Source organism: Centruroides sculpturatus, unplaced genomic scaffold (genome assembly GCF_000671375.1).
Source record: "Centruroides sculpturatus isolate CEXI.00-Female unplaced genomic scaffold, Cexi_2.0 scaffold109, whole genome shotgun sequence".
In the NCBI taxonomy this organism is placed as follows: domain Eukaryota; kingdom Metazoa; phylum Arthropoda; class Arachnida; order Scorpiones; family Buthidae; genus Centruroides; species Centruroides sculpturatus.
Genome location: NW_019384440.1, coordinates 1,025,442 through 1,041,741, shown reverse-complemented (window position 1 = coordinate 1,041,741; position 16,300 = coordinate 1,025,442). Strand labels below are relative to the sequence as shown.

General features: G+C 35.0%; 3 protein-coding genes across 4 annotated transcripts in view; 1 reads left to right on the top strand and 2 right to left on the bottom strand.

The window, feature by feature from the left end:
• Positions 1-190: 190 nt before the first annotated feature.
• Positions 191-2,278, bottom strand: LOC111620113 (dimethylaniline monooxygenase [N-oxide-forming] 5-like). Its single transcript, XM_023361972.1, has 2 exons — positions 1,559-2,278; positions 191-1,211 (listed from the first exon to the last, which is right to left on the bottom strand). Exons 1-2 carry the CDS (start codon positions 2,186-2,188, stop codon positions 360-362), a joined length of 1,482 nt encoding a protein of 493 aa, XP_023217740.1. The 5' UTR covers positions 2,189-2,278; the 3' UTR covers positions 191-359.
• A 3,719-nt stretch (positions 2,279-5,997) lies between these two features.
• On the bottom strand, positions 5,998-10,983 carry LOC111620139 (keratin-associated protein 5-1-like). 2 transcript variants are annotated; one of them, XM_023362005.1, is made up of 3 exons: positions 10,851-10,983; positions 7,215-7,516; positions 5,998-6,890 (listed from the first exon to the last, which is right to left on the bottom strand). In XM_023362005.1, exons 1-3 carry the CDS (start codon positions 10,918-10,920, stop codon positions 6,048-6,050), a joined length of 1,215 nt encoding a protein of 404 aa, XP_023217773.1. In that variant the 5' UTR covers positions 10,921-10,983; the 3' UTR covers positions 5,998-6,047. The 2 variants fall into 2 exon arrangements, with proteins under 2 accessions (XP_023217773.1, XP_023217772.1); XM_023362004.1 differs by having other exon boundaries at positions 5,998-7,516.
• A 2,523-nt stretch (positions 10,984-13,506) lies between these two features.
• LOC111620138 (WD repeat-containing protein 36-like) overlaps positions 13,507-16,300 on the top strand; it is a 25,968-nt gene continuing 23,174 nt past the window's right edge. Inside the window, exons 1-2 of the mRNA XM_023362003.1 lie at positions 13,507-13,807; positions 13,881-13,908. Of these exons, the coding sequence (XP_023217771.1) occupies positions 13,664-13,807; positions 13,881-13,908 (172 nt within the window). The 5' untranslated portion in view covers positions 13,507-13,663. The remainder of the gene's footprint in view (positions 13,808-13,880; positions 13,909-16,300) is intronic.

The window sequence follows — 16,300 nt, the reverse complement described above, 5'->3', positions numbered from 1 at the left end:
AACTGTCAGTTGGAAAAGTTTATTTACAAAATGAAAAATTCAGCTAGAGACTAGAGATCCACTCGATCTCGCTCTACAAGCCGGCGAAGACCCCGGTTGTCTGTTACGTATCATATGCTCGTCTATTGGTCAGTTTAAATTTGAATTTACTATATAATAAAACAGCAAGCTGAAAACTTTTATTCAATTCAAATCCAAAGTTTTTATTACTTACAAATACAGTATATTTTTTCATATTTCATTATTATTATTTATTCTAGGAATATCAGGTATACTCCTACATTCCCCAAATTTATACACCACGTTTTGCTATTGGGAAACGCAGAATTGCATAGAGTAGATATTGCATAAAAAAAGCTTTACTTCACGTTGTATAACCGTTTTTTATCAGTAACAATGGCATCTCGAGCACCCATCCAAGCGTATGGCCCTCGTAATCTGTACTGATAGGGTAGAAGGGGACCTTTCAGACACGAGAAGAATAATGCCGGATCGTGAAACAGCATAGAAAGTAAATTAGGCTTTATTCCTATTTCCGAAGCTAATTCGTCTCCATAAGTTTCCATGATTAAATGGGTGTGCGAATCTTCTCCATATCTTGCTTTTCTGGCCTTCTTAAAATTCGATATTCTTTTCCTCATTTTTTCTCGAGGGGGTAATTGTATCTTTCCTTTTAATAACTGCACGAACCACATGGCTTGCATCTCGATAATTAAGGCTAGAGCTCTTGGAATTTCTATGAAACCTATAAATGCCAGAGTTGGATGTTTCAAATCTGGAGGAATAATGATATTGTATAAATCTTCAGAATAAGTTTTCTTCTGCAAGAAAGGGAGATCTAAGCTGTACCCTGTAGCGAAAATGACGTCGTCGATAAGTGTGACGTCTTGGTCTCCTTCGAACAGAACGCCTTCTGCTGTAAATTTCTTAATCTTGCCTCTGATCCTTATGTTTCCGTTTAGGAGAAGAAATAGTATACAATCGTTTATGGTAGGAATGCAACGAAAAACATCTTTTTTCGGCACAATATTGAAATAAGAAGTATTGAAATATTTCTTAAATTTATTTTTCATCCATTTGTTTGTTATAAATTTGGGCAGGCGTTCGAAAAGCCAAAGATTCAAACGAGAAGTGAAGTATACATCCCACGGTTCTCCTGATGGGCTGTTTCTTCCATAAACCCATAATCCGTTATTCGAACTCATAATAATCTGTAATATCAAAATATCATAAAATCAATGCCAATTTATCATTTTAAAATGAATATATCTAGAAAATTTAATTTTTTAGGAATACGAAGGTGAAAGGGATGAATAACATAACCAGCCTAGAGGATAAAATGGGTTCACACCTGACCAATGGGCTGGCCACGTGGAATTTTCCGACTTTCTTAAGCTTATGTAATATCTAAGCAGGGGCCAGTTTTTCATAGAAAGTCCTCCCGGAAAGCATCGTTCCTTTCGCAGATCATCCAAGTGTCATTGCCCTATTCTAAACCTCTCTTCTTCCAGAAAAATATCAAGAAATATCTAGAAATTAACTATATATTGCTACTTACCGTCTTTGCCACTCCACACAAATCCACTGCCACGTCAGAACCTGAATTGCCCGTTCCTACAACTAAAACTCTCCTATTTGAGAACTTGGATGGTTCCTTGTAGTGCCAAGAATGAAATACATTGCCTTTAAATTCTTCGAGTCCCGGCAGAGACGGAATGAAGGGATTGCTGTTGCATCCGGTGCAAATCATCACAGCGTCATACGTGTCCACTTCTTTGTTGGAAGTTTCAAGATCTATGGCGGTGACTTTCCATTTTCCTTTGTATTCGAAGTCTTCCGCTTCTTGTACGAGAGTCACTTTCCTGCGAAAGCGAACGTGATCTCTTAAAGAATGTTTATCTGCATACGACGTTATGTAATCGTAAACTATTTGGTGAGGCATAAAAATGGGAAAATCTTTAGGAGGAGGAAAATCGCTGAAGGCACTCATCTCTCTGCTGGTGTTCATGACGGTCCTCTTGCAAACGGATGCTACTCCGGGGACGTTTTCTTCACGATACTTCCATAATCCTCCGATATCGTTGGTGATTTCGTAACAGGTTACACGAAATCCTTCTTTGCAGGTTTTCATGGAAAGCAAACCGCTGACTCCCGCTCCTATGATCGCAACATTCTTCTTCGACTCCATTATACTTAGTCAACTGAAGTAACATGCGTAACTTTCTCGCATTGTAGAGAGGATCGAAAACAGGTTTTCCTTCTAGGCATTAGAAAATTATGTTTATTGATATCAAGGACGTAAATAAATTGGCTTAGATTCAAATGTGCTCCTTTCAAAAATATATTCTATGTCTTTTTGTAATAATTTACATTCCATTGCAGAATTTTGCGGAAAGATTTTCCAAATAAACATTATTCCTTACATAATTACGGAAGTGTTTTAAAGTTTTAAATTTTTGAAAGACGTAATCACAGATGACAAATTTAATTCAGAAATGGCAAGTTCGAAGAGGCAACTTAAGAAACGAGAGGACTCGTCGCAGTAACAAACGGTAAAATTTCACAGTACACGCGACGTTATGCAAATTAGACTACCAGAATTGCGTGTGAGCGCCGGTATGTTTTAAGATTAAAACATAATTAATGAAGTAGAAGATGAAGCATCCCATTTTATACAGTCACAGGAAAAGGGTGTATAGAAATGCTGACACGATTGACTAGGCATAATAGTTAATGTGTCGTATGAACAATTACACGTAACGTAACGAAGGATAGTGCCTTTCCGAATGCATCCTAGCACCTAAATTGGAGTTAATTAAACGAGTGATAACAATACACATGATTACTATAACCATAGCAAAGAATGACGAGTTACTGCAATAACACACGCCTCTGTGGTTACTTTTTACGTCACTGTTTCGAAATATTGTTTATTTTACTCGTGTTTACCGTAATAAAAAAGTATAGCCTATATTACGTATTTATATTAATAGATAATTCCGTGATCTATGTTACACGTCAATTCTTCATTGACAAATCTTCTGTCAACGAATAATTAATTAATCATTCGTGTTGACAGAAGATTACTGTTTACCTGTTTTAAATGGAAGCTTACTGTATTTACATTTTACAACAATAATAAACGAATTTTTTAAATAAAATCTCACAGCAGATGGCTCTACAGACAAGAAAGGACTAGTGACACAATAGAGAGGTTGCGGCCGACGTTTTCAACGCGAAAACGTGTACGTCGGACGATCAGCGCCGCTTTCCTGTAAGCCTAGACGTTTGACAATGGAGTTTGGAATGTCAGTGGAATCATGCTCGACGTTCCAAACGCCATTTTCAAACTTCTAGGCTTACAGGAAAGCGGCGCTGAACGTCCGACGTACACGTTTTCGCGTTGAAAACGTCGGCCGCAACCTCTCTATTATCTATCTCATCCATTCTTTACGTGTTCTGTATTTCGTGGGTGTTGTATAGGTGGTGTATTGTAACACATTTTGTCTTGCTATTTGGTTATGTCTGTGTATAAATATTCAGTTTGCCTTTATTATTTTTATTATTATTATGTAATAAACGTAAACTAATTATTAAAAGTTGAAGGAAAAAAATCAGCCTGTTATGAGCCCTAAAGGTCGGAGTATGTTCTTCATAACACTACTGTAGAGGAAATCCCCAAATTTTTTTCTGAACACATTCGATTTCTTTCGAAATTCCGGATTTCTCAGTAAAATATTTTCGAAAATCCCTTATAAACATTTTTTAAAAAATTAAAATTTTAATACGAAATAAAATAATTTAAGTGGTTGGCCTTAAATATCATAACATTAGGCACACGACTTGTCATAGTTGTGTTTACATCTACGTTAATTTGGCGTAAAAATGCTAAATTTAGACAACTCGAGTACACTTACAGTATGGCGCGCTAATCAGAATCCCTGGTCATCCGAACCCCTGTAATCCGAACAACTTCTATCATCCCCTTAACTAAAATAATATCAATTGTACACTACAGCTCACGTGAAAAGTAAAGATAAGTCACGTGTTGTAAGCATTACTGCTCATTCTTTCTGTAATGTTTGGTTTATTTGTTTACATCAAAGAGGTACGTGGGCGATCTGCCGAAGAGGATGCCTCCCGGGAGGATGTTCTATGAGAAACTGGCCACTATTTAAGTGTTATAAACGTGAAGAAAACCCAGTAATAAGACTATAAAAATAGATACAAAGTTACAACTTTTAGGATTTCCAATATGGCGTCGACCGCCTTCATCTGATTCCTTGCAAAGAGACATTAATTAAAACTCCCTCTATTATTTTCAAGCTCGCTTGCTTTACGAGATTTAAGGCCTCGTTTTACGCGACTACGGATTAGGGCCTCAGGTCCTTTATTTGTCTAATGCCTCACAGAAGGAAAGCGTAATTTTTTCTCTTCTTCTGATAATTTTTATTGTAACTTTCTTTGATTGCTTGCTTCAATTTCGAATACCAAACAAACAACAGGACCTCTTATCGGGATATAAGTCTAAATAATTACTAAGTAATTTGGCAGGAGGCAGACTTGGTTGCTTTGATTTTGAGTCAGTGCGTATTGCATCCTGTCTGTGTTGTTTGATTTCATCTATGAATTCTTTTTCGGTGGTTTGGTGGCACTCGATGGTCACAAAAAAATCATCGTCTTCATTCTTTTCTTTGTTATCTTATCAGAAGGAAACTTATCGGTAAGTTAATCTTTCATACTCACTCTGACAAAATGGCAGTTAGTGCTTGACCAGCGGGCTGGTCACGCGGAATTTTTCGGAGTTTTTTCACGTGTGAAACACCTAAATAAGGCCCAATTTCCCATAGAAAGTTCTCCCGGAAGGCACCCCTTCGGCAGATTACCCTTATATTGTGTCGCATTATCTATCAATCCAATTTAATTCATCTCTGAAAATTTAAAAATATTTTTGTAGAAGTATTTGAAACAATCTGTAATATTTTCTATTGTTTTCATAAATTGTTTTATGCGAGTACTTTTAAAAATTCTTTCTGCCCTGTGGGCTATAAGATGGCCCGTGTTAGGTTCGGCAAGGCCCACAACGGGGCGGCCTGATGGCGAGGAATGGGACGCTACATGTCTAGACGGGTCCATCAAAACACGTAAGGCCACGGCCATCTACGAGTGTAAGCGATCTGAAGCGGCAATTGTAACATCTGTAAGCAAATCTCTTACAGGACATCTACAATACGGTGCATGTATGCCTCCAAGCCCGATTATATTGCTACATTTATCAAGGTAATAATAGTTGTTTTAAATTGTTTCTTATTCCACATAAAATTGTCTTGATGATATGATATTGTGAGAACTTAACTACAATTGCCATTACGTTTTACACCTTCAGAATAGTGACTACATTGACCAGCGTCGCTTACATCGCTAAGGTCTTTGTAAAGCATGAATGACCTAATCTTATCTAATTTAAGTAATCGTAGGTTAACTGAGTAACTTTCTCCAAAATACGACAGGTGACACCTGCCTTCGTCCCCCTTGAATCTGCCTTGAGCAGCATCTATATTCTCAAAATCTAGACATGCCACTATTAGATACATTGTGTTTACGAGAATTTTTACAATATCGTAACTTACAATATGCTTTGCGAACACGAAAAATCTCGTATTTAACGTTGTTTTATTACATTTAAGCAACGATAATATTCGAATCTTTATGTTTTGAATTGAAGTATTAACATATTTTCGAAATTTATGTCAATTATCAAATACAACCAACACTTATAAGAACAATAGTTAATATTTAATTATCTTAGCTAGATTACAAAGAAATGAACCGTACCGGTATATAATATTATTTCTTTAAAAAACAGCCCTCTTGATGGTTCTCTTTACATATCTTTAGCAGTTCGATATATTGAGAATTTGAATTAATACAATACTCGACAATACTATGTATTTACCGCGATTCTTACCCCACCCGATATTACAAGCAAAATGTTCTAGACAATACATTGTATAACCCGAATTAAACATAGAATTCAAAACTTCATATTAATAACAACAATCTGTTAACGGGATACATTTGTTACATTTATTTCTGACAGTACCGTTAACGCATCCACACGAAGCTGGTCCGCATTCTTCAGTGCATATAGGATTTGGAACATCGCACGTTCCATCGCAAGCTCCACAAGGTTTTAGTTCTTCATTCGGTTCAGGACAACATTCTTCTACTGGGATACATTTGTTATATTTATTTCTAACAGTACCGCTGATGCATCCACACGAAGATGATATGCAAAAAAAGGGGCATATAGGATTTGGATTACTGCACGTTCCATCGCAAGCTCCACAAAATTTCAGTTCTTCATTCGGTTCAGGACAACATTCTTCTACTGGTATACATATATTATAATCGTTTCTGACAGTTCCTTCGATGCATCCACACGAAGCTGGTCCGCAGTCTTCAGGGCATATAGGATATAAAATACTGCATATTCTATCGCAAGCTCCACAAGGTTTTAGTTCTTCATTCTGTTCAGGACAACATTCTTCTACTGGGATACATATATTATAATCGTTTCTGACAGTTCCCTCGATGCATCCACACGAATCTGGTCCGCATTCAAGGGTGCAAAAAGGATTTGGAGTATTACACGTTCCATCGCAAGCTCCACAAGGTATCAGTTCTTCATTCGGTTTAAGACAACACAATTCTACTGGGATACATTTATTATATTTATTTCTAACAGTACCGTTGATGCATCCACACGAAGCTGGTCTGCATAAATCGGAGCATACAGGATTTGGAATATCGCAAGTTCCATCGCAAGCTCCACAAAATTTCAGTTCTTCATTCGGTTCAGGACAACATTCTTCTACTGGGATACATATATTATAATCGTTTCTGACAGTTCCCTCGATGCATCCACACGAATCTGGTCCGCATTCAAGGGTGCAAAAAGGATTTGGAGTATTACACGTTCCATCGCAAGCTCCACAAGGTATCAGTTCTTCATTCGGTTTAAGACAACACAATTCTACTGGGATACATTTATTATATTTATTTCTAACAGTACCGTTGATGCATCCACACGAAGCTGGTCTGCATAAATCGGAGCATACAGGATTTGGAATATCGCACGTTCCATCGCAAGCTCCACAAAATTTCAGTTCTTCATTCGGTTCAGGACAACATTCTTCTACTGGGATACATATATTATAATCGTTTCTGACAGTTCCCTCGATGCATCCACACGAAGCTGGTCCGCAGTCTTCAGGGCAAAAAGGATTTGTAATATTGCACGTTCCATCGCAAGCTCCACAAAGTTTCAGTTCTTCATTCGGTTCAGGACAACATTCTTTTACTGGGATACATTTGTTATATTTATTTCTAACAGTACCGTTGATGCATCCACACGAAGCTGGTCTGCATAAATCGGAGCATATAGGATTTGGAATATCGCACGTTCCATCGCAAGCTCCACAAGATTTCAGTTCTTCATTTAGTTTAGGACAAGCTAAAAATGAAAATAAAATTTATAAAATGTACTCATTTATATACTAGATAATATTTTTGTACATAAACTACCTGACAAAATTTTAAGACCACCAGTTGTTTGGCGGCCAGCAGGCAGCCTTCATAACACAAATTCGTTTCACTATAAAAACTTTAATTTATCGTAACGTAATAAAACATCACACAAAAATTAATTATTTATTCATATAATAATATAAAAATAGACATAATTTTGTCTCTATATTTTTCATTTATAAGTCTAAATTTTTTCATACAATTTCTCTAATTAATTTTATTTAAAACATTTGTATTCAATACATAGTTTTATCGCCTTTCTTTAAAATACACTGAAGAATTCTATCTTGCATTAAGCAAATGAGCTTTTGAACCTCCGATTTATATGCTATGTGTATTTATATACTATATATAATGGTGGCCAGCAGTTTTATGACACCATTATATACCATTCTGGAGAGATGTGACCAGACGTTTTTAATGGAATCAAGATCGACACTTCTCGATTGCCACGCAATAACGTCAACATTGTAGTCTGCGGACCATTTTTGGGTGCTGTTAGCCGGGTGAACGGGTGCGTTATTTTGTTGAAATATCCAACCATCTCCCCACAGTTTATCCGCAAATAAGAGAAGAGATTCTTGAAGCATCTGCTGGTAGTCTCCATACGACTATCAACAATCACGATGTCAGATTTTTCGCCCCATTAAATTGCAGCCCAAATCATTATGGATCCTCCACCAAGCTGCCGCTTCGAGTACGTCCCCGCTTCTTCCCTGGTGTCTCTCCAATATCGTTAATATCCATCCGATCTATACAGGTTAAACGTCTTTTCATCGCTGAAGATAACCTACGATCCTTTCCTGTGCTAAACTCTAATTTTTGTTTTATGTGCCTTGAGGTCAAAGCTGGTTTGCCCCTTACTTTGCCATATGTAGAACATGAATGAAGATTTGTTGGTGGTCTACTACACTCGTCCTTTATTTATATAGGTTTAAAATATCACTAACATGTCTTTCTTTTAGCCACCATGTCATCACTAATCATTATCACTGTCAATATCTAATAATACTGTTTGAACTCTTGCCATTTTACATTTACCTATTTTATTTGTCAACCCCTAACTCATCATACTCTAATCATATCTAAATTATGTACCTGTAAATATGTTGAATATGTTGTTTAAATATCAATAGTTGGAATTTCCTCTTTATCCTTTAACAGTCTATATTTAAAATCCAAGAACTAAAACTACTGACTTTTAATCCCCCTCTCTAACCTGTTCTAACTTTTACTGGCTTAACTTTTATCTCTCTATTTCTCATTAAATTAATAAACACAATATAAATTTGTGAATACAGTAACATATATCATAGCTCTTTTCTCACTGCAAATTACAATAATTTACCTAATATTAAAAAAAAATGAAAAAATATGGGCTTAACTATGATAAACTCCAAAGCCCCTATAAATCCTAAATTTCTTCTTTTGTAACACTTTAAACCTATCCTACCTTAACACATTGTGGTGTTCCAGAAGTGGGCTGGATCCACACTAAAAATAAAAAAAGAAAAAAAAACTTTTTTATAAAATCATTTAAGGGTATAAACTTCATGCCCACACAAGGACATGTTTGATGGAATTGTTAGAAAAAAGGAGAGAGTATCAGGTTAAAATAGTATTTATAAGCAGTCCTTTAAAAAAAGCAAAATAATATATGAGTTAAAAACGAGAAAATTTTATATATTAAAAGAATTTCGAATGTTTACAACTGACCAATGTTTCCTCTAAGCTGCGCGGCTGCGCACTGCTTAAATTGTTGCCGCGCACGAGAATTTATGTGCCGCACAGGCGAGCATGCACACCGATTTGAATTGTTGTTTACTTATTTCTCACTCTGTCTGCAACATGATTATTGCTACGTATATTTCAATTAAATACACTAAATCATTGACAAGAAATAATATTTTGTATAAAAGTATGTTTTAAAATTAATTTTAACCTCTACTTTATACAGTCGACCCCCTATAACACGGGTTCCTATAATTCGGAATCGTATATCACGGCGAAAAAGTTGCGACAGTATTCGTACAAACATGCTAAAAAAGCTCGTATAATTCGGTAAAACGTCATCGCTGACTCGTGTCGCGACAGGATTAATCGAATCTAGACCAATAGCGGATATTGCACAAACCGTTGAGTTTAAACGAGCAGCGGATCTACTAAAAACCATTTATTATTTAACGTCCATAAAAATTATATTTATATTAATGATGTCTCCAAAGTTTAGCAAATTTTTCGCAGAAAAATAATTTATCAGGAAACAAGCACCCGCCATTCGATGCGCCACTCCACAACGAAAACAAGCTTAAGCAATGGCGTCGTCAAACGGTGCACACTCGGTAAGTAATCCTACAATTTTTTGTTTATAGCATAGTTTATATGGATTATTTTATACAGTATATAAGATCAGAAAAAGTTTTTGCTCAGAATCTGCTCAGCAAAAATTTTTTTTGCTCAGAGAAGTATGTGTTCCGCTCATCGACAAAAAAAAATTACAGGGAACATTGCAGCTGACTCTCCCTATGCTCCAGCCAAACTTACGACTGTACGCGATCGAAGCGCTCGAAGTGGCAGAAATATTTATTAAACCAGTATAGTAGCATTACAGCTATTGGCGGCGCAAAGGCCAGTGTATCCATGACTCTGATCAAACTAATAAATAGCAATTGTGGAAGTTGTAAACACTAAAAATATACACAATGCAACCGCCACGGGGGTAAATAATTTAAATTGAGCAACCTTTTTTCTATCTGGGTTTATCTTAAAACTAATAAGCTATTTATATTTATACAGTAAAACCTGTTTAAAAGGAACCGATCATACGTTTCCGTTTTTGCAGGTTTCCTTCATATACAGGTTTATCTGTTTAATACTTATTACACAAGTAGAAAAATGGAGAGAAACAGTAATGCATCATCACAGTAACAACGAAATTATAATCTTAAAAATAAAGTGTAACTCTTCTTACTAAGAAATCGGCAAGATCGGAACCCAAAAGACACAGCAAAGTTATAATTTAGTATTTTGCTACTGTTTTGCAAAAAAAATTCCAATTTATACAATTGATACAATTCGAAACGTTACGATTTGCTATGCGAATCGTTTCTAAAACCTACTTTCCATTTAGGCAGGTTTCTGTATCGTAGAGGATCCGTTCAGACAAGTTTTACTGTAGTAAATTTTGAAAACACTAGCAAATTCCATACTAATAATGAAATATTTTAAATAAACTAAAAAAAATATCAAAAAATCTTTACCTCTTTGTGCAACTATATTCAGTACATCAACAAAAAATACTGAAACCAAAATAAATTTAAATGGACTCATACTTTATTGTATTGTGGAGAGATAACTTGTGTGAAACTTCAAAGATCTCAGCATGAATTTTCGCTGCAGAACTAGCTTTTATATATTAATCAGGTGAAACTACGTAATTTAACACATCTGTCATTTGAAGTGTTTATGTAACTCAGTATAACGCGAATTGAAGTATGCAGTTTTCCAACGAGTAGTTTTCGAGCAACATTCTTATATTGTGTCTCGAGTTTTAGAAACCATAAACTTTCGAACACGAAAACGTTGGGAAGATGGTTCGAAATTATAAAATATTTGTTTCTATGGCATGAACACGAATTAATGATAATTAAAACGAGATTATTTTACAATTAAGTAACTTAATAAGCGTGAAAACAGTTATTCTCCCATATTTTTACTTATTTTTATCGAAAATTTAAAGTAGAGATACGAAGAAAAGTATATTGGGTGTACTTTCATCGGTTAAACAGAGACCATGACACAAATGACCGAGTGGACGGTCGTGGGTTCGTTCTTTGACAATGGGCTGACCACGCGGAATTTTCTCAGTTCTTTTCACGTAATATTTTACCTAAATACTGACTAATTTTCTATAGAAATTCTTTCGGGAGGCACCATCTCGTGCCATATTGACCTTGTGTTATATTGCCTTATTCTGTTCCACCGAGAACAGGAAACAATAACCCGTTCTGAATTAAATACAGTATTCGTAAGTTTAATTTAACTCCTCTACATAAATCTATACGTAGAAACTATTCATATTTTACTTTTCGTCTACAAATATAAAGACGTCTTTTTATAACACAAATACAAATATCAGACGTCTTTGAGTTATTTTTAAGATTTCTAGTATTTTATAATAAATCTGCTCGATAAAACAGTTTTATAAAATTGCTTATAAATAAAATTTCAACAACTGTTTGCCATTTTCTATCGTAAAGCAAAATTTTTAAACATCTGTAAAAAGAAAATAAAACAAGATGGCGAACGAACGGCATTCATTTAGGAACATCTGTACGCCGCAACTAATAATATCTACTTGTAAGGCCCCTAACACAAATTAAACTATTATTAAGACGGTCGCCATTTTTAAAGAAAACAAAATGGTTCCCATTAAAAGATATGAAAATTTTGAAGAACTTAAATCAAATACTTATTAAAATTAACTAATTTAGTGATAAATTCGATAGATATTTGGTTTACAATTAAACTGATCCTTTTGGTGCCTTGGGAGAACTATTATCATTTTATTTTCTTTTTAGAAAATAAAATAATAAAATTAATATCGAACATTTTTAATTTTACTTTTAAATCTAAAGTTGAAATAGTTCTACGGCTTCAAAACATCTGTGTTAATTATAAATTATACGTAAATGTCAGTTTGCTGTGATGGCATCTGTTAGCAATCAATCGGAACATCAGTTTACTTAGCTCCCGTACACGATTTTAATTGCTGACATTTACAAAAGATTAACTCATTAGATTCTAATTTAATTACACCTTTCTAAAAATTCCTGTATTCGGTATGATATTCAATAGATCTTAGTACAATGGAGAAGGTAGCGTCACGCGACCAAGTATAGTTTAATTCGCTTACTGTAATCACAGACGGTCTTAGCAGTTGTTTATTATTATCAGAATTAGCGAGCCCCAAAGCATAAAAGTTAAAACACTCATAAAACTTATATTACTAGTCTATTAAGTGAACTTTTTCAGCAGAAATCTAATTTCATTTGGCTCTGGTCTGGTTGCATCATGTTAGGAATGAAAAATACAATACACAAAATTATTTAAAATGAATTCATATTTTAATACGCTGTTAAAAAAAACTCAGCTACAAAACTTCGAATATTTATATATTAATTTGTATTATATAAGTAACCATGTATTTAAATTGCCTTGTTTTGTTATCAAGCGATAAAACACCTGTAAATCGAACCTGTGCGGATGAAAGATGTTTGATGTAAATAATTCCATGTGCCTTGATTTAGTTATATAAACAACAATATGAACGTGTTAATTAAAGATATTACATTATATAAAACTGTCCCTCACCACCCGGCCTCCTCATTGAAAGCCTGGCCGAACCCGCTACGGGTTCCGTAACGTGTGCCATATGACGGCCGGATGGCCGAGAGGTCAAGGTGGCATCCTACCGCTCTGGGGGACCCGGGATCGAATCCTGACGAGTCAAGGAATCTCCAGGAATTTTTCGGTGGATGGTCCGTTCGGATATGTCGGGCCCCGTCCCTCACCACCCGGTCGCCCCAATGTGGACCTGGCCGAACCAATAATGGGCCTGCTATAAGAGGCCCTCTTAGTGCCCACAGAGCAGAAAGAGTAAGAAAAAAAACGTGTGCCATATGCTGAAAATTCTGGTTACCTTATCAATAAATTAAATTATTTGAAAATACTATTTTTTAAAATATTAAAATGTAATACATTTTTATAATAATTTTTATTTTGTGGATTCGATTAGAAAAAAGGCGTTCGGAATAACTTTAATTAATGGCGTTTAAGATAATTAAACTCGATTGTAATACAGTATAATTTTTTTGATGAAAATGTTTACATCTGGCAACACTTTACGAGAGAAAGCACGTTGTTGATACACGTGTGTGAAATTTGGAGCTGTACGAATGTCAGGAAGAAGACGTGGTCGATAGCGTGCATAAATTAATGGTTTAGCCGAGAATTTAAAAAGGTTTATTAGATTTAACGAATCAAGAAGCATTTTTCGAGTTTAGTTTTTGAAATGCGAAAACCTAGTAAAATATTTGTTGGATATCGTGCATTGGGATTTGTTACTAATCATGTGCCATTACAAATCAGATATATTAAAAGAAGAAAGGAAAATCTGATTATTACTTGCGTTGGAAAATCATTTCATACTTACAGTGTAAGATTGGTAATAGAGAAAATAATGAGAAATGTCATTCTTTTAATTAATTTTTAAATTATTTACTTTACAGGGAAGGAAATTGGTGCTTTTAAGTGTTAGTAAGTATCAATTAATTTTTAGATGTCTTAACAAATTTTGGTGATTATACACAAGTGCGTGACTTGTTTTTCTTGTTTCATTAATAAGATGTGTCAATTAATATTCTAAATGAGCGGTTTTGTAACATAAATTTTGGTATTAATAAATCTTAATTTCACATAATCAACTTGTAATAGTAGAGGAAATAGAGTACAATTATACCTCTGAATGAGATGCTTGGGACCTTATTGGAGCTGTAGACTACCCGTAGGAGCGAAAAGGAATTGTATTCTACGTGTTACCTTCTGCAAGATATTGCTCCACAAAATCGCATTGCATTCAATTGTGAGTTGTATTGTTTCTCTAAGGTTGTGGTTACCCTTGCAATTTCCAGCTGCATAGGCAACTGCAACTGCAAGGGCTGTTTGCGTTAACCAGTAAATGTCCTTCAAAAATTAGCACGACTGCAACTGCAACTAGAAACAAAAAGTTTGTTCTACTCACATCAATTGCAAATGTGCATTGAACCAGCAAATGCCTTTGTGCCACGTCACACAGTGGCAACTTTGAAAATAGTTAACTTTGTGGCAGTAAATGAAAATACTGATTGGTACAGCATTAGAATCGAGGTTGATCGAGCTTATTCGGGCTCATGAATGTGTATGGAGTTTTAATTCTTCATTTTATTGTAGAAAAGAACACAGGCATGGTGTGAGATAAGCAAAAGTCTTGCCATTGATTGCAAGTATCATTTTTAGATTTCTGGATATAAAACGTTGGTTGTATTTAGTTTAGTAATGACAATATTATTTTAAATATAGCTAAAGAACTAAGTAGAAATTACCACTATTTGCCAATGATATTTGTTTGCATTAAAGAAAAAAATGTAGCAGAGGAAGTGGATGCTGGTTTATTATAAGGGCACATGTTTCCGAATTGCAACATCAATGAACAAGACAAGATGTGCACATTTCACGCTTGTTGCAGTTGTGGTTGTCTGCGCAGCTGGACATTGTAAGGTGTGACCACGACTTAAGACTTTTTATGTAACTATTTAGCCCATGCTTCTATGCTGGCTTCGGGTAGCCCACTCGACAGTTTGTGGAGTATTTGAAGTTATGTATTTTAGGGGAATGCGTGGGCTCATCCTGTGTGGAGTGTCGGAGTTAGGAGAATAGGCAGTATACTGATACATGGTAAAAAGTGACCTGTAGAGGCAGATACGTGAAGGGTTGCGTATACAGGTATGGTTTCTTTGACTGTTTTGCTTATACAGGGGGTCTACAACTCTGGGGGTGGAAAACCCCTCATTTGGAGTTTACATTTTATTGTAAGTTGCTTCACAGGCTAGCTTAATAACCCTTTGAAGTATAAATAAAATTTAAACTGGTTTACTCAGAACAAAAACATTTAGTAAACTCAATGTTTTGACTTTCTGACAAGAGTTAATAAAAGGAGTAAAGACAGATGTCAGATTTTTACTAACTGTATTTTATGTTGGGGTTTTAATGATTAATTTCTCTCTGGTATACAATATCAAATCTATGTGATTTGAGTGTCTCAGCCGGTTTTTGTCTCAGATACAAGTGCTCAATGTGACACCCTTTGTAATCTGATACTCATCTGATCTACAGTCAAATTCCTGGTTGACATGTCTCATATGATGGATTCAGCAGCCACAGAAATCTGACATATTGGTTTGTGCAAGCTGGCAGATAGTGGTGGCATAAATGCCTGATTTTTTTATGTATTTCCATAAGAACAAATTAATACATACAGGGTTCCTACGCACCTGGAAAATCAGGGAAAGTCTGGGATTTTTATTAGTGTATGGAAAAAGTCAGGGAATTTGTCGAAAATTGTCAAAAAGTCAGGGAATTTGTCTCCTTAATTGCGTTGTTGATCTCGTTTGCTGAATATGGATGACCAATCATAGCCATCTGCAGGCGGCAAGAAGTAATGCTGCAATCTTTAATAAGAAAATACACCAGAATCCATTTTGAAATGGTTTTTTTCACCGTTCTGAAACCATATAATTTTACAGTTGTGGATTAATAAAAGGATAAACTACTTTTATGTAATAGTGTTTAATTTTTAATTTTAATAATTCAGCGATTATAAAAAGATGAAATTGTTTATTAGAATAAAAAATAACTAATTAAAAATTTGTTTGCAAACTTTTAAAAGTTGAAATCGTAATTTATTAGAATGTTCACTTCAAAATAGCTAAACAGATCAGTAAAAATCTGTAATTTAATCGTTTTTCAGTTTAAAACATAAAAAATTATAAATAGTTACCCGACGTTTACAGTAAAATACTGGCGCTGACTTGTTGTTGGCACAAGCTTTTTATATTTGTTGTTACGATTTTCCTTGAATGTACTGTACTGCAAGCATATTTTCCCTCTCTCT

What these genes read in the sequence shown, in the direction of transcription:
- LOC111620113 (XM_023361972.1), bottom strand. Translation starts at nt 2,188, where the DNA reads ATGGAGTCGAAGAAGAATGTTGCGATCATAGGAGCGGGAGTCAGCGGT. An exon ending in TGTGTGGAGTGGCAAAGACG is followed by an intron (nt 1,212 to 1,558) that starts GTAAGTAGCAAT and finishes TTGATATTACAG; the next exon opens with ATTATTATGAGTTCGAATAA.
- LOC111620139 (XM_023362004.1), bottom strand. Translation starts at nt 10,920, where the DNA reads ATGAGTCCATTTAAATTTATTTTGGTTTCAGTATTTTTTGTTGATGTA. An exon ending in GAATATAGTTGCACAAAGAG is followed by an intron (nt 7,517 to 10,850) that starts GTAAAGATTTTT and finishes TTTCATTTTTAG; the next exon opens with CTTGTCCTAAACTAAATGAA.